Source organism: Myotis yumanensis, unplaced genomic scaffold (assembly GCF_028538775.1).
Source record: "Myotis yumanensis isolate MYYU_CA2020_CCGP unplaced genomic scaffold, mMyoYum1.0.hap1 SCAF_12, whole genome shotgun sequence".
NCBI lineage: Eukaryota > Metazoa > Chordata > Mammalia > Chiroptera > Vespertilionidae > Myotis > Myotis yumanensis.
Genome location: NW_027223763.1, coordinates 44,301,556 through 44,317,791, shown reverse-complemented (window position 1 = coordinate 44,317,791; position 16,236 = coordinate 44,301,556). Strand labels below are relative to the sequence as shown.

The 16,236-nt window shown below is 41.1% G+C and overlaps 1 protein-coding gene and 1 pseudogene across 1 annotated transcript in view; one reads left to right on the top strand and one right to left on the bottom strand.

The window, feature by feature from the left end:
- Positions 1 to 5,767, bottom strand: part of DOCK8 (dedicator of cytokinesis 8) — a 195,747-nt gene extending 189,980 nt beyond the window's left edge. The window contains exon 1 of the mRNA XM_070431550.1: positions 5,558 to 5,767. Within this exon, the coding sequence (XP_070287651.1) occupies positions 5,558 to 5,610 (53 nt within the window). The 5' untranslated portion in view covers positions 5,611 to 5,767. The remainder of the gene's footprint in view (positions 1 to 5,557) is intronic.
- Positions 5,768 to 13,423: 7,656 nt separating this feature from the next.
- Positions 13,424 to 14,085, top strand: LOC139020526 (AN1-type zinc finger protein 5 pseudogene; annotated as a pseudogene).
- The last annotated feature ends 2,151 nt before the right edge of the window (positions 14,086 to 16,236 follow it).

The window sequence follows — 16,236 nt, the reverse complement described above, 5'->3', positions numbered from 1 at the left end:
AGAGAGTTAAATTCAATAAATCATTGTATATCCAATAAAGGCAATTTTATACAACCTGTGTAAATTATAATTAGATCTACTGGATTGACATGGAGAGTTATTCATATTTTAAAATAAAAAACAAATCCTAGGGCAACATAAACAATACCATCTTGTAAAAATGGAAGGATACGCATCCAAATGTCAACAGCTGTGGTAGAAATGTTTGCTTACTGTACTCTTCTATTTCTAATGATGAACATGAATGAAAAGAATAAAGGACAGGAGCAGCTCTGGCTCTGCCACTACCATTTCTGTTTTTCTGATCCTGCACTTGAGCTGAACGCAGTGGGACACAATGTGATGGTCTTATACCATAAGCTAACTTAACCATTTGTTTGATTTCACCCACCCTCTGCATAGGGATGCCTTCATATATACTTGCAGAGATTTCAACCTGTTTTTATTCTGTGTGCCCCCAAACTGTCAATACACAAAACTGTACCACTACTGTGCAAACTCCAGAAGCACAGAGACCACACTTACCCACACTGTAAAAACTCTGTTGTGTTTTCCTAGAGCCTAGAGAACCTTAATGGCTGCTGACTGGTAATAAATTAGATGGAACATTTTTGGGATAGAGATAGCACATTCCTCTTGCTTTAACCCTTTATTATTGACCAAGATGTGAAGAAGCCCCCAGTTGTGCACCACCACAATGAACTAAGAGCTCCTGTCTCTTAGCCTTCTCCAGCAAGCAGTCTGAGTACTGTCACATGCCTGCCTTCTCAAGGTCCCTATTAAAAACGGTGGAAACATGACCCCATTCCATCACTAGCTCTGTGTGGGGATTGACACAGGAGACCTAGTCCCCTGAGCACTACCACATTATGTAATTTTATCTTCTTTTCCATGTAGAAGTAAACATTAGCTTCACACCTACATGTGAATTGTCAGAGCTCAAAATTTCACCCTGGGAAGTTTTTTGTTTTTTTTTCAATTGCACAAGATGCCTAGAGTTCGAGTGGCTTTCCCAAGAATCTGAGAGAAAATGATTCTGAATGTGAAAGGCCAAATTCTGAGTTCAGTTGCCTAAAGCCTCTACTATTGGTCTTTGGTCTAGAACAGATCAGACAAATGAAGTAATTCCTGAAAGCACCAACAACCCCCTCTGCCATCACTACTAAAGAACAGCGCTGTGCCCAGCCAGCGTGGCTCAGTGGTTGAGTATCGACCTATGAACCAGGAGGTCACGGTTCAATTCCTGGTCAGTCAGGGCACATGCCCAAATTGTGGGCTCAATCTCCAGTGTGGGGAATGCAGGAGGCAGCTAATCAATAATTCTCTCACATCATTGATGATTCTATCTCTCTCTCCCTCTTCTTTTCTCTCTGAAATCAATAAAAATATATTTTTAAAAAAGAATAGCACTGTTACACTGCAGACATACATATATACATATGAGTACATATATATTGCTATGCTTGCATCATCTTTGCAGACAAAAGTAGCAAATACTTCTCAGGAAGATCTCTAGACCTTCAACTTGTTCTGGTTCTTATGCTCAAAATTACTGAGGCTGTTTTTTAATGCAATCTGTCTTCTTAGCTCCTTGTATTGATCTTCCATAAATCACTCACTAATATTACGCTTAATATTTTGTTCCTTTTTCACATCGATGAAATAAAGGTATATAAAGTTCTTGGCACATAGTAAATACTCAATAAATGTCAATTATTTTTTTAAAATTTTTTTTAGATAAAATGAGATGGCATCATGGTATAGTGGTTAAGGGGGAGGATTCTAGAGCAAGGCTGCCTGCATTTGAATCACAGCTCTGCTTGTAATTAGCTATTTGTGACTTTGGAAAACTTTCATAACTTCCCTGTGCTCAGTTTCTTCACCTGTAAAATGGAAATAGTACTGTTCCTACTTTATAAGGGGCAAATGAGTTATAATATGTTAAGACTTAGACCAGTACCTGCCATAAAGTAACCATTACATAAGCATAAGCCATTATCATTTATTCTTTCATTCCTGAATGTCCAAATGGTCATTAATGTTTTTTCTGCATTTTGCACTTTTGCTCTCTTTATCCAAGTTCCTTATTTTGTTTTTAATATTTGATCAAGTTCTACATCTATTCTGTGCTTGAAAGAAACAAAAGACTTTGTTTAATGAATTTTCAGAATATTAGTAATATTTTTTATAATCTACGAAAGCACTAAATGCCAGTAATAAAAAAAGGTATTGATAAGTCTTGGTGCTCAGACAAAAACTGTATTATGACATTTAATGCAGCAGTGCCTGAAATCCCAAATGCAAACATTATTATGAATGGCCTAATTCAGATCTAGTCTTTGGGCACAGGAAGTCAGTATCAATTAAACTGAAATAAGGACAAGTACATACCATTTATAAAAAATTAAATTTTGTTCTTCCAGCTCAGAAAAAGTCAATGGTGGATTTTTTTCTCTTATATCTCCCTGAGCTGTGGGTTCTAGAGAAATGGTTAAATATAACAAGTCATACAATTACTTAGTGCTTAAAACAAAACAAAAGTCTTATATGATGATTTTCAACACATGAAAATTTAGGCTTCATAAGAGCATGAGAGAGCCAGGGCAATCGTGGGGGAATGGGCATTGATGGGCGTTCCCAGGTTCCTCCTTCACTTTGGCCCTGCCCCTATACTGGGCAATGCTGCTTGCAAGAAGCCACAAAATTTGAGAACTGTGGGGACATTCTTTTCCTACTCTGAGGTAAGTCTGCTCACTCTTTCTTGAGGTTCTTTACAAATAAAAATTTTAATACATGAGATTTCAACATTTCCTCAATAGAAAGCATATTAATTTTACTCCATAAACATTTTTAGGGGATAGTTTGTATTATTCTGAGTAGAAAGGTGAGAAAACATGAACCCATGTTGAGTGTATTGATGGCCATATTTCAACACTGTCTTACTTTTGTAAGTTGATCTGTTTAAAAAATAATATGTAGGCATGCAAGGGAAAACATTTTCTTTTTCAGCTGTAAAATTGCAAAATATCAGTTAGTTTGTTTAGATATTAAACACTGACCAGAATACAGAACAATTTGCCAATGTTGCTACTGAAATGATTTTTTTTTAAAAAAAATTAACTCCCTCTTGCTTTTAAAGGAAATTCTTAAGATACATGGATCAAAATAGCTCATGGCCAATTAAGAGCACAGTTTTGGGGGCAGTTTGTAATCCTAGCTCTGCCACTTCTGCTTGTGTGGCCTTGCAAAAACTGCATGGCCTTATGCAACTACATCTCCAAGCTTCATTTTCCTATTCTATCTGAGGCTTCATGTGAATCTTACAAGATTTTTGTAAGGATTTAGTGATACAACCCATTAAAAGTGTAATGCAGTGTCTGGGGCATGGTAAGTGATCAATAAATGGTGAATTTTAATATTACTTAAATACTAGGAATATCCTTATTAATCCACTCCTTTAAACAATAAGTTATGCCAACCTCCTTAGCACAGCTCTTCAACCCCATACACAAAATGTTTCAAAAGGGAAAAAGAACCCCCAAAATAGGATCACTCAGTCTTTATTCTTGCCTGAGAATTAGGGATAGTTTTATATTTTATTTAACTTGAGCGGGGCTCTTCTTGGTCAGATGGCATCACACATTCTGTGCCACTGGGTGTGTTTGATATTCTCAGCACAGAGATAGACAGTATATGAGGGAGAACATCCGCCCCAAGGCAGCTCCAACCAGACACGGGCATCACCATACCCAACCCAAACTGGTCTCTGTATGGAAAGTTCTCCAATGTCAGCTTTTCTTCCTACCTTTCTTTCTTAGGATATCAAAGAAGTGATAATAGAGATGATGATGACAATGATGAAGTTGATAGTAATGCTGATGAGGATAACTAACATTTATTCTGAACCAGGCACTACAAGCACATGCTATTTCATTTAATCTTCCCGACAGTAATAAAAGATAGGTACTATGATCATTTGAAATATAAAGAAACCCAAGTTTAGAGAGGTTAAATAACATATCCATTGTCACGTAGTTAGCTTGTAAGAGAGAGCTCATCTGCAAGCAGGTCTGATTCCAGCCAGGCCACACCAATCTCACTGCTGTTTTCAAGAATGCCTACAGGATTAGTTCAGGTCCTGCTGCTCTCTCTAGATTAACTTCATCCAACCCACAGTCTTTTTCTGCCTGAGTCACACTTCCTGACCTCAAATTCACAAGGATGGAGGAACAGCAGCTATGACAAGTGGTACATCCATCAGTAACTTCAGTTTGACCCCCATAATCCCCAAATGAATAGCCCCTCCTGTGAAACATAATGCAGAAAAAAAAAATCCCCATAGGGAGATCGCTGATGTACCTTATACCTTTTGACCTCCAACATCAATATACAGTACACATTAATAATTAAAATCATTTTAAAGATGAAGAAATAGGTAAGAGAAATGGTTTGCTCACAGCTACACTGCAGGTAGAAATAAAATTACCTATAAAGCTCAATATGCCCTCTGAAGTCCTTACTGCCTCTTTTATTCTGGACTTCTAGTTCCTTCTTTCAAACCTCTTCACACACTAGCAGCCCATAAATTTCCTATGAAACCAGCCTTTCAAAGGCTCAGCTAAAAGACTAACAAATCCTAGAGCAGTGAGGGCAGTAGAATAATAAGTTGATCCTTCAGGACGAGTTTCATATTATCTTTTAACCAGACAGTCTAGATTTCTCAAGACAAGACAAAAATGTCTCCAAACACTTGTCAGCAGTTTTCAGTGGTGGAAAAACTGCAGTTAAAGCACCTCTGGTGAGAACTTGGAGCCGCAAATGTGCTCGAATTTAGTTGGTACAACAGTGACTATGAATGGGATGGCGAGTATTGGATCCATGTCCTCAGCGCTTTGCTGGAGCGCTATAAATGTAAAAATGCCAACCACAGGCCATTCCTTTTGTTTATTTAAATGGAGAATTTTAAAAATTACTTTTTCCACTTCATGGCTCCTTTGGACCAGGGAATAAAAATAGCCATGTCAGCAGGAGCCAAACTTTTTCTGGAAATGTAAAATGAGAGGGGCAAGAGTCCTACTCAGGACAAGTGAAGTCTTGAAGCCGCTGCCTCAGAGCAAACCTCTCATTTCAGTTACTTCTTCACTCGCCCCTTCGCAGAGCGGCGCCTAAGTAAGGCGCAGTTGGTGGGAAAAGCTGGGGCAGGTTACCCCTGCGCCCTTCACACTCCCAGGCCCGCCACCTGTCAGAACCCTACGAGGGCGGCGCAGGCGGGCGGGGTGGGAGGCGCCCTTGGGCTGCTCTGAGCAGGGACACAGGTGGCCCAGGACCAGCGCCAGGGGTGGGATTCTCGGAGAGGAGCTGGCTGAGCCCGCCGCGCGGGCCAGTGCGCGCTCAGGTGCCCACCGCAGCGGCCAGGGGGACCGGCGCTCCGCGGTGTCCGGCGCGCCCCGCCGCGGACGCCCAGGGACTCGGGGGCTGCGGCCCCAGGAGCTGCCCTGGCGCCACCGCGCTCCGCCGGCGGGGCGGGTGCGGCCGCGAGTCGCAGGGCGCATCTTACCTGTTGATCTTGAGCACGAACGCGCGGCGCTCTGCGCTCGGCAGCGTGGCCATGGCGCGCCCGCGGGTCGGCCTCTAGGGTCGAGGGGTGCAGACGGCGGGGACGCGGGGCGCCGCACAGCCCTTGCCGCGCATGCCGAGCGAGTCGCCGGCCTCATCTGTCAGTGGAGGCTGGAAACTTCCGCATTTCCACCTTCGGCGCAGAAATAACCCGGGGGAGGGCCCAACCTCCGAGCGGCGGCGGCGAGCCCAGCCACCGGTGCGCAGCCAGGCGGGCGGCGAGCGCGGAGGGTGTGGACACGCCGCGGACGGCCCTCCGGATGCGGCGACCGACGGCGCGCTCTTCCCGAGCCCTGACCTCAGGCCCGAGGGAGCGCGGGCGGATGACCCGGCGACCACGGAGCGAGGCCGGAAGCTCCACGCGCCCGAAGCTGCGAAGTTGCCGGGGCGCGTGGGCAAGAGCGGGAACCCGCACTTTCCGCCCGTCCGCCCCCCGGAGTTGGCGAAGTCCGGAATTCTTCAGGCGAGGCTTTATTAAGGGGTCACCCCGAGCCCGGGAGAAGGCAGATTATAAGTAAACAAAAAACAACAACACAATGAGTCAGTGGACGCTTCTGAACACAAAACAGCTTTTGTAATGATATGCCCATCATGCTTCCTGGGGCTCCTTAAATAAATATTAATAACCCATCCAAGGAATAAACGTTATAGATTACACACACCGTGGGTTTCCATGCTTTTCTCGGGGAAACACTGCACGCCGTTTTCCTGTGATTCAAGAAGATGCTGCAGCCCCGTTTACTTCAGTTTCCGATTGAGAAGTGTAGGAGGAAGCCCAGCCCCAAACTCAAGCAAAGTCAGAAAGTCCCAATGCTCAGTGGAGAGGAAAGTCCGTGTTTCTTTCAAGTTGCTGGCTGGTGTAAGGTTTGCTGGACTAGAGTATGCTCTAAACAATGCCTCTAATTGTCAACTTGCCCTTAAATAAAACACTAGGCAGTGGTTCTCAACCTTCCTAATGCCGAGACCCTTTAAGTACAGTTCCTCATGTTGTGGTGACCCCCAATTTCATTGTTACAAATTGAACATAATTAAGGCATAGTGATTAATCACAAAAACAATATGTAATTATATATGTGTTTTCCGATGGTCTTAGGCGACCCCTGTGAAAGGGTCGTTCGACCCCCAAAGGGGTCGCGACCCACAGGTTGCGAACCGCTGCACTAGAGCAAGATATTTTGGGCTCGAAGCTACACTACGGTTCAGCGTGGGAGCTACTAACCACATGTGGTTATTGACCAAAGTGGTGGTTAGTCTGAATTGAGATGTGTTGAATGTGAAAACATACACCGAGTTTTGAAGACAGTGTTGAAAAATTAATGCAAAATATCCTTGGTAATGATTTTCATGTTGGTCACATGTTAAAATGGCACTTTTCATATATTAGGTAGATAAAATATATTACTAAAATTAATTTCACCTGTTTGTTTTCTCCTCTTTAAAATGTGGCTTGCATTAAAGAAAATTTAAAATTACATCTGTCTGTAGCTCACATATGGGGTCACAGTATATTCCTATTGGACAGTGCTGGTTTGCAGTTTACAACCTAATGCTAAAACGCCTGAGCACTGAATTCTCTCTGTCATCCCCCCCCCCCCACCCCCCCCATTCCTGTCTCTGGTTTTGGCTGCCTCAGGTAGTTTAGCCACACTACAGAGCTGGTTAGGTAACTTTTGCTCCCAAATATCAATGCCTTTAAGAATATAAGACAAAGTTTAGTCTAACATTACATGGACATGAAAAGAGGTCCAAAGAAAAGAAAGCCTTTTTTTCTTTCAGTTCACTGTGCAGTAAGTCAGCCTTTCAGATGGGCTTCTTTGAATTTCTGAGTGTTTGTGATATACACTTCGATACACAGTGAAAATATACAGATTTTCATACAAACACACAAAGATTTAGAACTTTCTAAATTCCCCTAAGTATTTTTTACTGCACTGAGATTTATAGGTGTAGGGGAGGAAAAATGATTTCCCTTCTCCCCTTTTAAGTTCTGGCTGGACCAATAATCAAATCAATGTGAGACAGATTAATAGGAGAAAAAATAACCAAATTCATTACATATGTACATATGGGGTTTCCGCAAGAATATGGGACTGGAGGAGAGATGGGGCAGTTAAGGCTCATATGACATATTCCATCTTGAGCTAAGGAGAAGGGGGTTGTGGTTTGGAATTTCAAAGGTCAGAAAGGCAATTTATATGGAGCTGGAAAAGCAAATGTTTGGTAAATAAATGTTTGCTGGGCCATCTTTAACAATGGGACCCAGAGAGGACTTTGGTCAAGGACTTGCTAGGTTCCTCCCTGTCACATGAGTTCATATTAAACTGTAGTTACCTATGATGATATCTCCCTTTGGGGGACAGTTCTCCATCTAAATTCTTTTAAGCAGTTGGAGGAAGGTCAAAGGTTTTTCCTGAGTCTTTTCTTTCCAAAAAAATAACCAGCTTAAAATAATCAATATCCCACAAGGCATATTTTGGGGTGGCAAATTCTGCCCCCTCCCCCATAAGCAAACATTTAGGTAGAAAAACACTAATACAATTCTATGAGTACTTCTTCAAACTGGTTACAAATAGATGATTCAGAGGAAAAATTTTAAACCCGAGTTTTTAGTTCACTGTGTAGTAAGTCAGCCTTTTAGATGGGCTTTACTAAATTTCTGAATGTTTGTGATATACACTTCCATACACAGTGAAAATATACAGATTTCCATACAAACACACAAAAATATAATGAGAGCACCACAAAATTTGAGAATTTTCAATCAAGGAAATAAACATAGAGAGAAGGAGAGAAGGGGGGAATCATAAAATCTCCCATCTTATGTCAGCTCATGCTTTATTCTACCTAGTATTTGGTACTCAACTATGAAGTTTAGGCCAGGATTACTATCCTCCATGTCATCTTTTCTCTGGTGGTTAAAAATGGCTCCAATCTCTCCTCATTGCCCTTCTGTCCAAAGCATATTTCAAAGGCCTCCTTCTTTCCACTTGTGACCTCTCTTGGCCTCCTCTTTCTGTGTATCTTTGTGTCATTTGATTTTGTTTTCACCTTCACAAGATTCCTCCCCTTAACGTCTATGACAGACATTCTATCAATCATCTCAAATTTTCCTCTAGTTTCCCCCGCATCTTCTTTTTCTTACCTCTCTGGAAAGCCAACCTTCTTTACAGTGTATCTTACCTATTTTGTTTAACAAATAATTAAATAACACTTACCTTGCCCTGGATGGCATTGCCCAAGGGTCAAGGGTTTGATTCTGGTCAAGGGCACTTACCTGGGTTGCAGGTTCTATCCCTGGTGTCTCTCTCACCATGTATGTTTGTTTCTCTCTCTCTCTCTTTCTCTCTCTCTCTCTCTCTCTCTCTCTCTCTCTCCTCTTTCCCCTCCCTTCCACTCTCTCTAAAAATCAATGGAAAGAATAATACCTTGAGTGAGGATTAGCAAAAAAAAACAAACAAACAAATACAAACACCTTGTACCAGAGCCTATTCCAAGCTCTTTACCAGCATTAATTAATTAATTAATTAATTACAGCCATTAAGTAACGAACATTATCCCTACTTTGCAACTGGGAAAACTGAGGCTCAGGGAGGTTGGCTTGCCCAAGGTCACAACCTGGTAAGAGACAGATTCATTTCCAATCCTGAAGTTTTGCCTATCTCTCAGGTATTTCCACTTGAATATATTTAAATTCCACATATATAAAACTAAAACTCTCCACCTCCTCTACCCAATTGTATGCTTGCTATCCCTTCATATTCACCCATTTCTGTTGGCAGGACTATTTCCCTGTTTGCCAGGTTTAAAACTGTGGAGTCATCTAGTGGGGGGAAAGCAGGAAATCTGGTTCTGGCTTCAGCTTTTCACTACTGTGTGATCCTGAGCGAGTCACACCCTGTTTGGATCAGAGTGCTTGGTCTTAAAATGACACCATCCGTTCACCTCTCTGAACTTTATGATTGTGTCAGCTCTAGCTTCTTCCTCTTCTTTACCCCTCAAATCTAATCATCTACCAAGGCCAGTCATGAATTCTTTATTTTTACAAACATCACTCCTTTATAAATATCACTGTTCTTACCCCTTCCATTCTAGTCAGGCCCTTGTAAGTTAATATCTGAATAACAGAAATAAGATTGAAAATGGCCTCCTCGCCTATACTTTCTCCTTATTTCAATTGAACCTGAATCTACCACTGTATTAATTTCACTAAAATATTTGTTTTTTTCATGTTTCTTCTCTACTCAGTTAACTTTAGTGGCTTTCGATAGTCTCTACGACCAAGTGTGACCTTCTCCCACCGGCTTATAGTGGCTTCTCCACTTCACGTAACTAGCTCTATCCTGTACCTCCCAAAGGGAAGATCTCACACTTGTCCCTAGAGAAGGAGTGTTTTTCTTTACTTGGGGCCTCCTCTGCTTATGTCATTCTTTCTGCCATCTTTACCCGACATCCTTCAAGGAATATCTGTCCCTACCCTTCAGAGTTTGACTCAAGTTGGTAAATTCCACCTCTACCTAAAAGGGTATCTCTTTCAGTCTGACAGCACCCTTTAATTATGAAAAAGTATAGGTGGTCATCAATAAACAAAGCCTAATGGGATGCAAGGTCTATAGGACTATAGAGAAAACTATGTCCATGTGTACATCTTCCTTATTCCCCAAACCTTTCAAGACCTCCATCAGATTTTATTCAAATTCACCTTCTGTGACCATCACTTAATATTGCAATACCCCCTTCCCAGGTCCAGGCATTTCCCAACTCCCTTTTCAACTTTGTGTTTTTTTTTAAGCAATTATCACTCTCTGATATAATGTATGGTTTTTTTTAATATAATTTATTGATTTTTTACAGAGAGGAAGGAAGAGGGATAGAGAGTTAGAAACATTGATGAGAGAGAAACATTGATCAGCTGCTTCCTACACACCTCCTATTGGGGATGTGCCCGCAACCAAGGTACATGCTTTGACCGGAATCGAACCTGGGACCTTTCAGTCCGCAGGCCGACGCTCTATCCACTGAGCAAACCGGTTAGGGCTGTATGTTTTATTTGTTTGTGTGTTTGGTGTCTTTCATGCTTCTAGAATATAAGTTCCATGGGTGCAGGGATTTTTTTTGTATTACTTATTCATTGCTCTATCTCTATTGCCTCAAAAAATACCCATCCCATAGTAGGTTGAATAAATGAATAACTAACTCTCCCAGTATTGGACACAACAGAAACTCAATAAGTTCTTATTAAAGTGAACTTGAATGACTGGCCAAGTTTCATGTGTCTTTCAGGAGGAAGTAAGAATCTGTTTTATCTTCTCGAGTATTTCAATTGTGCTGTTCTATGAGTGCCTTCCAGCTTTGCTTTGTATTTATCTCTTGCATTGAGAAATTAAACCAGCTCTAGCAAACAGATATCTTTATTGTTGTCTTCTAACCGAGGAAACATACAGAAAGTTCTCTGTGCTGGTATTTAAAGCCAGTTATAGCTCAGACATTAGAATTTGGAGTTCTTAATTTTCTCCACTTCATTTTTTTGTATTATCAGAAGTCTGTAAATATGAAAAGAATAAAGAATAAGAAACTTTCCCTTAAAATTATCACAGTGATATGTACATATACATGCACATATTATACGGTTTTATATGTACACTTTACTATACATTTTAGTATTTTAAATTTAGAATTTAGATCGTATTCTAATGTACAATGTTATTTCATATTCAATAGGAATATCTATACCATAGAATTTTATAACTAGAAAGACCTTAAAGTAAGTCACAAATAAATTAATTCTCTCATCATGTTTGTGCCTTCTATTTATTCCCCAAACATTTACTAGGGGTTTACCTTATGTCAAGCTTCTGTACTAAATGACCCTAGTGGCAAACAATTAACAATATTTCCTCCGACTTCCTAGAACTCATGGTTTAGGAATGAGCCACACATTATGAAGGATGAAAGAGGTTTGAGTTCCGTGTGTCCATGCAGGAGGTCATTGCCACACAAATTCTGTGAGTGTGAGGAAGCAGAGAGAGGAAATGATTTATTCTTGTGGAGAGGGTGTTGGCAGAAAGACTGACGCTGAGGAAAGAATGACTTGCCAACGAAGTGACATGGGAACTGGGTCTTAAGTAGGCATTGGAGTGTGTTCAAGATGTTTCAGGCAGAAGGAACACTATATGCAAAGGCAGAGAGCCTGGAGACACCACTGCCTATCGCAGGAATTAAAATGGAGATGGAGCTCAGGGGCACAGAGTGAAGTGGCAAGAAATGAAGCTTTGAAAGTGGGTAGGGCCTGAGTGTAAGGGTCCTATCAAAGAATTTGGACTTTATCCCACAGGCTATGAAAATGACCAAACGGTGATAGCTGATTCTGTATCTTGGTCATTGTCTCTTGAAATCTACTTCTTGCCACCAGGCAGTCCACAATAAGGACTGTCCAGTAGGGTACGGGCACAAGGTGGAAAGAGTTATGCCTCCCAAATCTGGCACTACCATCCTTCTCTTCCTCAGCCAACGCACTGGATACAAATGAAGAAATAAAAAGTTCTTTACAGGAGGATTTAGGCAATTTCCCCAAAGTCATATCTCATGGAGAGAGGGGGGTGTTTATGGAGGAGACAGTCAGGTGCTGGTCGTCTAGTCTGGTTCCCTCTGCCCTGGCTGAGATGCCCCACGTGGACATGGTCATTGCCTCATTCCTGCCTCCCAACTCCCTTCCTGGCTTCCCTCAGGCCGTCTATTTGCCCACTTCCCCATCAGTCTACTTCCTTCTTCATAAAGAAAGAATCAGTTCCCCATGCCTCTGTGTGTTCTTATATCTGGGCAATTTTCCAGGCATCTGATAAATGTTGTACTTTCTCCTCTCCCCAGCTTCTGCTGTCCCTGCAGAGGGAAAAGTTGGGCTCTGATCCATGCTTGTTGGGATTTGGTGGTGGGCTTCTATTCTGGGCTACAGTTGACATTCATCATATAGAAAGTGTGGCTAATAGTGGTACCTCTTTCCAGGATTGTTGTAAAGATTAAGTAATGTAACACTCTTATAGTGACATGTAATTTATTCCTGTTGTTATCATTATCTGCGATATCTATTGCAGCACATTTCTAAAACTCCAAATAAAAATGGCTTTATCTATTAGTTTATTACCCAAGAAAGCCAGAGGAAGGCAGTCCAGGACTAGGTCAGCAACTCAACAATGCTATCAAGCATCCCGGTTCTTTCCATCTCTCCACTCTGCCATCCTTAGTACGTAGGCCTTTGGTTTTCACTCTTATAACTTCATGATCCCAAGCAGACACAACACACACCAATACCCCAAGTAGGAAAAAAGAAGTACGTCTAGGCTTTCTCCAGGTGAGGACTGCCTTGCCCAGCAGTCTTCCAGGAAAACATGCCTTTAGAACTCACTGACCAGAAACAGTGCCATGCCTCCCCTCAGCTGCAAGGGAGGCTGGGAAAGAGCATCTGGAGACGGGAGTGGGTAATCATGTTTGGCTTAGAACTACTGATTCAGTCTCTGGAGCTGCCAAAACACAAGAAGGACGAAGGGGAGGATAGTTGTTGGGTGAGCAGTGAACAGAGGTTGCCATACCACTTTCATTGAGAAGATTCAGTAAGATAGTGTACATAAAGCACAGAGCACACTGTTGGATATCAAGTATGATCTTAGAACATGTAGTCTGTGATTATATTATTACTTGACACTGCGTTGCTTTAAAGCTGTATAAATTGATAGAAAGGAGGAGAGACACAGAGAAACATCCAACTATCTCACACCGATAGTATCCCAAGTGCACCGAGATGCAACCACAGAAAAATATGGCTCAGGAGACTAACCAGACCCCAGGGCCCATGCTGTGTAGTACAGGATGTGGCTTTTATGGGAATCCTAGGACAAATGGAATGTGTTCTGTTTGCTACAAAGAGCATCTTCAGAGGCAGCAGAATAGTGGCAGAATGAGCCCAATGGGGACAGCTAGTGGTTCCAACAGTCCTACCTCAGATTCTGCATCTGTGCAAAGAGCAGACACTAGTTTAAACAACTGTGAAGGTGCTGCTGGCAGCACATCTGAAAAATCAAGAAATGTGCCTGTGGCTGCCTTGCCTGTAACTCAGCAAATGACAGAAATGAGCATTTCAAGAGAGGACAAAATAACTACCCCAAACACAGAGGTGTCAGAGCCAGTTGTTACTCAGCCCAGTTCATCAGTTACTCAACCCAGTACTTCTCAAAGTGAAGAAAAAGCTCCTGAGTTACCCAAACCAAAGAAGAATAGCTGTTTCATGTGCAGAAAGAAAGTTGGCCTTACAGGGTTTGACTGCCGATGTGGAAATTTGTTTTGTGGACTTCACCGTTACTCTGACAAGCACAACTTGTCCATATGATTGCAAAGCAGAAGCTGCAGCAAAAATCAGAAAAGAGAATCCAGTTGTTGTGGCTGAAAAAATCCAGAGAATATAAATTACTACTTGTGAAGAGACTGGGAAAAATATTTATATTTATTTTAATATATCGTAGGAAAGCATTAAAGAGCAGATGCGTGGCCATTTTCCTTTTAAAAAAAATAAAGCTGTATAAATTGCTGTGTGTTTTTTACATGTTTACTATTATTGCCTTATAATGGATTCCCCAAAATGGAATTTATTAGGTCAAAAGTTATAAACTCCTGCCAAAAAAAAATAAGCCTGATTCTAATCATGAGGAAATAACAGACTAATTTAAATTGAGAAACATTTTACTTAACAACTGTTAATCTTTAAAAACTGTCATTACCCAAAAAGAAAAAGAAAGGCTGAAGAACTGGTATAGATTAAAAGAGAGTAAAAGGGACAGGGCAAGTAAAAGCAATGAAGGATGCTGGAGTGGATTTTGATCAGGAAAAAAATATATTTCAAAGAATATTATTGAGGCAACTGGGAAAAATCTGCATCTTGACTGTGTATTTAATAACATCAAATAACATTAGTATTACATCAAAGTTACACCTCCCAATTTTAATATTTACATCATGGTTACATAAGAGAATATCCTTATTCTTAGGAAACACACACTGAAGTATTTAGGCAAAAGAACAGAATGATATAATGTCTGAAACTTACTCTCAGAGAATCATAAATGGTGCTGATAATGATGGTAATGATAATATTAATAACATCAAAATAAAATTGTAAATAATAATACATTAATAAAATAATTGGTAAATCTAGATGAGCAGTTGCAGAAATTCCTGCTCTGTAACTAAAAAAATTTAAAAGTTAAAGATAAAAAAATTAAAATTGCACACATAATTGTGGCTTTTGTTAGTTCATGCAAATTTATAAACCAGGTCGAAGGCACTTTTTTGTTGCATCCCTTGTTAACAAGGAGCATTTTTTTCATTTTTGCAAGTTTACTAGGCTAAAATTAAAATTTTTAAGTTTATTCGTTAGATGAGTTGAATATTTTCTCATGACAACTCATTATATAGTTGCATTTTTCTTTTGTGTCTATTTATATCTCGTGCTACTGTCTGTTAAAGCCTTGGAGTTTTTCTTATTGATTTGTATTCACCCTTCAAGTAATTTGTTGCCAGTTTGGGGTATCTCTCTTTAAATAAGGAATATACCTAAATACCTTGAGCCATTTGGAGAAGGACAGAAGCTAGACAGGTTTGTAGAGTCTTTAGAAATTTTGTGCACAATCCATGGGGATAATTCTTGCCAGTCCTGTATGGAACCATGCACAGGTGCCACTGCTTTTCTCTTAGTCTTCGATAACAGCCCTTAGTTGCAAACATAGTTTTAAGTCTGTGACCAGAATGTCTAACCCAAAAATATTAATTACCTTATCTTTATTGTTTTATTTATTAAATTTATTGGGGTGACATTTGTCAACATGAACATATAGGTTTCAGGTGTGGGTTTCTATGTCACCAGATCTGCATATTACACTGTGTGCCCACCACCCAAAGTCAAATCTTCTCCTGTCACCATATTTTAGGACCCCCTTCTTCCCTATCCCCTTCCATCTGGCAGTCACCACATTGCTGCTTGTGTTCACAAGTTTCAGTTTTATATCCCACATATGAGTGAAATGATATAGTTCTTAGCTTTTTCTGACCACTTTCCTTATCTTTAATAGCAGATCTTCCCTTAGCTGGGGTGTGCTTCAGACTGGTAGCCTGCAACGGCCAAGAAAGGAAAGGAGGCATGGTTGGTTTCCCCTCTCCACTGTGTGCCACTTCTCTTTTTTTTCCCACCCAGCTGGTTAGCCAGTTTCTGCCTCTTGGGTTGGAGGAATGGTAAGATATGAGGAAGCTCTCACAGAACTGGCACTGCTGTAAGCTGGCTTTGCACTTTCTGGGTCCTTTGGAAGGCTGTTTCCTGGAGACTTCCTATCGGTCATTTCACCTGGTTCATACCTCTCTATTCCTATTGTTCACTTGTGTTCATTTGCAGCCCCTCTCCAGTGTCCCGCTGTGAGGGTTCTCCACTCTCTAAGGGACCCTACTGGACAGGATTTCTCCCATGTGGTACACATATGATCCATTAAAAAATATCCAGAAATGCCTTGGCCTGACAACCCTGGCTGATCCCAACACAACCTCTACCTTGGTGCCCTCGGCTGCTTTAACATCCTTGGTCAAGAG